Consider the following 5,974-nt stretch of genomic DNA (forward strand, 5'->3'; position numbering starts at 1 on the left):
TTCTTTTAACTTCTCTTTTAAAATTGGCTTTCATTTGTTAATTCAGTTAATAAAATTATGATTCCAAAAATTATGGAACAAAATTTCTTATCTCTATATAAACTTGATACACGCAACAAAAATAATTAATTTTCATTCAAGTGATTGGGTCAATGAAATATCTAACTTTTTTGAAATCATATTTGTTATTTTGACCATGCAAAAATATATTAGGTGAAATTTTTTTTCAAACTGTTGCTTTTCGATAGAAAGTGGATTCTATCACGATATTAACATTTAAAAAGTGAATTTTAGATAAAATTAAGCAATTTCATGATATTAATGAGTAGTGTGTGTGAGTTTGAGAGATAGTGTGTGTTAGTGAGATTGTGTGTGTTAGTGAAAGAGTATAGTGTGTTAATGTGAATGTAATTTCATGAAATAAATAAAATTAGTTGAGTAATCCATTATTGAATGAAAATTATAATTGAGTCTAGTAATTAAGTGAAAAATATATAAAATAATATAAAGAACACATAAAATATAATTGTACAGTACATATATAATAAAAGTATTCGAATTGCGATTATGTTTTTATACAATAATATAAAATGATTCAAGTACATGAAGGATTAGCGGTAACAGACTTTCTCTTCACAAATGTCCCTTGATTATGATCACGGCGCAAGTATGGAGCATCATCATTGGCTAGCAGGATGCATGGATCAGCATTTACTTCGAAAGGTGGAATGGCAACAAAATTATTATATTCTTCTGAAAAGTCTGTCTTGTCCTCCACTCCAACGATGTTTCTCTTTCCTGATAGAACTATGTGTCGCTTAGGCTCATCCTTTTGCTTGTTGATCCCCTTCTTTGGCTTGCTGGACATGTCCTTAATGTAGAAAACCTGAGCGACATCCTGGGCTAGGACAAATGGCTCGTCTCTATACCCAAGATTGTTGAGATCAACTATTGTCATCCCATACTCATCTTTTGTTACCCCTCCTCCAGATAGCTTAACCCATTGGCAACGAAATAGAGGCACCTTGAAATTGGGACCGTAATCCAGCTCCCATATCTCTTCAATGTAGCCGTAATATGTGTCTTTTTTTCCATTATTGTCCGTGGCATCCATACGAACACCGCTGTTTTGGTTGGTACTCTTTTTATCTTGGGCTATCGTATAAAATGTGTTTCCATTTATCTCGTACCCTTGGTATGTTAAGATATTCCAAGATGGTCCCCTAGCCAATAAGAACAGTTGTTCACTTATATCCATGTTATGCATTAGATGCTTCCGCAACCAGCTACAGAAAGTGTTCATGTGCTCACGTGTAATCCATGCCTCAGACTTTTCCGGGAAATTGGAGAGCAGAATTTTCTTGTGTTCCTCGATATATGGGTCAACCAAGGATGATTGTTGAAGAACCGTATAATGCGCTTTCTTGAATGAGAAATCATCTGTGCAGACATAAGATTTCTTTCCTAATGTACCCTTTCCAGATAGTCTCCCCTCATATCGCGATTCAGGGACTCCAATCAGTTTAAGGTCATCAATAAAGTCAACACAAAAGTCAATGACCTCCTCAGTTCCGTAGGCACTGGCGATGCTTCCTTCTGGACGAGCTCTATTACGAACACATTTCTTGAGTACCCCCATGAACCTTTCGAATGGGAACATGTTGTGTAGAAATACTGGTCCGAGAATATAATTCTCTTGGACAAGGTGCACTAGAAGATGTGTCATGATGTTGAAGAAAGATGGTGGAAATATCAGCTCAAAGCCAACAAGACATTGCACCACATCGTTTTGCAGCTTTATCAAATTCTCCGGGTCAATTATCTTCTGAGAAACTGCGTTGAGGAAGGCACATATCTTCACGATGGTTAACCGGACGTTATCAGGCAGAATCCCCCGCAGCACAACCGGAAGAAGTTCGGTCATAAGCACATGGCAGTCATGGGACTTGAGATTTGTAAATTTCTTCTCTGCCAAATTTAAGATTCCTTTTATATTGGATGAGTATCCAGATGGAACCTTTATACTGCTCAAGCAGTCAAACATGGTTTCTTTCTCTTCCTTGCTAAGAGTATAGCTGGCAGGACTTAAGTATTGTCGTCCATTATCTCGCTGTTGTGGATGTAAGGCATCTCGTTCTTCCATACGTTGCAATTCTTGACGTGCTTCTACTGTATCTTTTGTCTTTCCGTACACTCCCAAGAATGCTATCAGGTTGACGCAAAAATTCTTCGTGAGGTGCATCACATCAATTGCATGACGAACATCTAAGACTTCCCAATATGGTAGCTCCCAAAATATAGATTTCTTCTTCCACATGGGCGCCATTCCATTTTCGTTCGGAACAGGTTGGCTACCAGATCCCTTTCCAAAAACAACTTCTAGATCTTTTACCATGTTGAAGACGTCTTTACCACTACGGTGCATCGGTTTTGTTCGGTGGTCCGCTTGGCCTTTGAAATGCTTGCCCTTCTTTCGTACCGCATGCCTGATGGGAAGAAACCGACGATGACCCATGTATACAACCTTCTTACAGTGAGTCAACCATATATTATCGGTATCATCTAAACAGTGTGTGCATGCTTTGTATCCCTTGTTCGAATGTCCTGACAAGTTACTAAGAGCAGGCCAGTCATTGATCGTTACGAACAGCAATGCTCGTAGGTTGAAGTTTTCCTGTTTGTATTCATCCCACATCCGTACACCTTCATCGCCCCAGAGCAATAAGAGTTCTTCGACCAATGGTCTTAGGTACACATCAATGTCATTTCCGGGCTGCTTTGGACCCGGGATAAGCACTGGCATCATGATGAACTTTCGTTTCATGCAGAGCCATGGTGGAAGATTGTACAGACAAAGAGTCACAGGCCAAGTGCTATGACCACTGCTCATCTCACCAAAAGGATTCATGCCATCCGTACTCAAACCGAACCTTATGTTTCTCGCATCCAAATCAAATTTAGGGTACGTTCTATCTATTTTTCTCCACTGCGACCCATCAGCGGGGTGTCTCAACATCGAGTCTTTCTTGCGTTCCTCTTTGTGCCATCGCATCAACTTAGCATTATCTTTATTTCTAAACAGACGCTTCAAACGTGGTATTATAGGCAAATACCACATGACCTTCGCAGGAACTCTCTTCCGGGGAGGCTCTCCCTCGACATCTCCAGGATCATCTTTTCTAATCTTGTAACGCAATGCACTGCATACGGGACATGCATCCAAATTCTCGTACTCGCCTCGGTAGAGGATGCAGTCGTTGGGGCATGCATGTATCTTTTGCACTTCCAGTCCCAAAGGGCAAACAAGTTGTTTGGCTTCATACGTTGTGGCAGGCAATTCATTGTCCTTAGGAAGCATTTTTTTAACAAGTTTGAGTAATTCACCAAATCCCTTGTCGGATACACCATTTGTCGCCTTCCATTGCAGCAACTCCAAGGTGGTGCCAAGTTTCTTAAATCCATTTTGACAATCTGGGTACAACAACTTATGGTGGTCCTCTAACAACTTCTGGAACTTCAACCTCTCCGTTTCACTCTCACAGTCTGCCTGCACATTGTGCAATGCTTGCCCCAGATCGTCGCTGGGATCATTTTCTGCTACATCTACTTCGGGCTCTTCCATGGGAATATCGTCATCGAATGCACCGATTCCAGCATTCCCGGGAAAGTGGTCGTCAAAATCTTCTTCTTCATTGTCTTCCATGGTAACCCCCTGTTCTCCGTGCTTCGTCCAACAAACATACTTTTTCATGAAACCATTTGCGAAAATGTGGCTGTGTAGGATTCTTGAAGATGAGTAATCCTTGTTATTGTTGCAATGAACACACGGGCAGCACATAAAACCATTCTGCTTGTTTGCCTCAGCCACAGACAAAAAATAATGCAGGCCATCAATGAATTCTTTCGAACGTCGGTCAGCATTGTACATCCATTGCCGGTCCATCTGCATTTTAAATAAATCGATTTGAATTCTTTACACGTATCGAATAAATAAAATATATCAAACCTAAATTAAACTAAATGTAACATAACATGAATAATTAAAAGATATGCAATATCTATCATACATCTTGATTAATTAAAAGGGGTACTTAATCCATTACAGAACTTAACAAAGGAGTACTATACATGAAATTTAAAAATTCGGTCAACAACACATAGGTTTTCAACCGTCCTTGCGTTGGAACGCAGAATGTTCTAACGGATTTCTTGCTGGCGCAGAATAAGATGGCGGAGCTGAAACCTCCGAGTTTGGTGGTGACGAACCGTAACGCCGCAATAAATCCTCAAGATCAAACGGAGGTTCCTCGCCCCTTGCCATGCATTCTCTATATTCTTTTTCCAAATAACGGAGCGCTGCCCTATGAAAAGCACTAGGTTTTTTGGACCGACGACCTACTCGAGTTGTGCCCTTCTCTCCAGAAGGACAACGATCACCCCCACCGGCGCCACTCCCTCCAGCTGTTGAAGCCATATTTTACTGAAAAATACCTTTATTTTCCACAAAATTATAAATTCTTACCATTACAAAGCAAAAATTATTTACTATTACAATTACAATGATCAGATTAATAACTCTTGCAAATAACAATGAAATTATATAAAAAAAGACAAAATGTATCATTAATCCTCAAGAAATCTCTAATTAATTGAAAGAAATCTCTATAACTTCTAATTACTTTGACACCCTTCAGTTCCAGGAGTACACTCTTTTCAATATCCAGAAACCCTCTAGAAGAAAAATAAACCTTTATTTCTGAAAATGTATATGTCAGTAACCTCAACCCTGCGGTGATGACACTGCCTTTCGGGGGGACACGGTGCGGTACAAGGATGTCACCAATCGGCTAGTCGCAGCACCAACATTTACGATTAATAGGCACAGCACTTGGCACAGGCAGCATGCTCGTTCATATGCTCTCAGTACAACAACGGCATGCTGACTGCGTCAAATGCTGTCTTCTTATCAATCGGAAGTGCTGGTGATGCGACCAACCGATTTGCGACGTCCTTATAGCGCATCGTGTATCCCTGAAAGGTAGTGCCATCACCGTTGGATGGAGATTAACGACGTATACTTGTTTCGAAATAAAGATTTTTTTAGCTTCTAGATGGTTTCAATGTGAGCCTGATTAAATACATCACTAGAGTGTCAAAATAATCCATTCATAATACAAAAAATTCTATAATATACTCATTTCATTAATTCATTCACGAATAAAAAAATCAACTATCCACAATATGGTCATATATACAAGTACATCACATGAAGTATCTACACTCATTCTAAAAATTTCTACTATCCATATACTCATCTAAATCTAAAAGAAAATTACGCCTACATATGCAATCTAGCTAGCAAAATAATGTCCAAGAAATGAGCTAGCTACACATTTTCTCTATTTCTAAAGTATGAAATGAGCTATACAAGCCAAGGAAGAAGAGAAAAACAAGCCCCAAACCTTTAGAGCAGATGGATGGACGGGGAATCAAAGATCTTCACAAATGTGGTGAAGAAATGAGCAAAACTCCTCTATCCCGAGCCAAGAACAGAGAAAACAAGTGAGCTGAATGGCTCGGGCGGGGGGAGAGGGAAGGGGATAAGGGGCGCAAGGCCTTTTGTCCCGGTTGGAGGCACGAACCGGGACAAAAGGGGGGACTTTTGTCCCGGTTGGTGGTTCCAACCGGGACAAAAGGCTATGCGGGCCTTTTGTCCCGGTTGGAACCACCAACCGGGACAAAAGGCTCCCATTTTGTCCCGGTTGGTGTCTCCAACCGGGACAAAAGGCCCCCGTCCCCCCCGCTGGCCCGGCTAGCCGTTGGACCCGGGACAAAAGCCACCTATTGTCCCGGGCCCAAAGGCTGCCGGGACAAATGGCCAGGAACAAAGGCCTGTTTTGTAGTAGTGATTTCAGCCATTTGACAAAATAAACATAATTCCGCTCGTCAGCTTTAATGTATGTACTTTGATAAA

At 40.7% G+C, this 5,974-nt stretch overlaps 1 protein-coding gene across 1 annotated transcript; it reads right to left on the reverse strand.

The window, feature by feature from the left end:
• Positions 1 to 631: 631 nt before the first annotated feature.
• On the reverse strand, positions 632 to 5,625 carry LOC120696118 (the record flags this gene model as incomplete). Its single annotated transcript, XM_039979265.1, has 3 exons — positions 2,264 to 5,625; positions 1,872 to 2,110; positions 632 to 1,607 (listed from the first exon to the last, which is right to left on the reverse strand). Coding segments are annotated over exons 1-3 (2,901 nt in total), but the record flags the coding sequence as incomplete, so codon positions are not given.
• Positions 5,626 to 5,974: the final 349 nt, after the last annotated feature.

The sequence above is a fragment of the Panicum virgatum genome, chromosome 2K, assembly GCF_016808335.1.
Source record: "Panicum virgatum strain AP13 chromosome 2K, P.virgatum_v5, whole genome shotgun sequence".
Lineage (NCBI taxonomy): Eukaryota > Viridiplantae > Streptophyta > Magnoliopsida > Poales > Poaceae > Panicum > Panicum virgatum.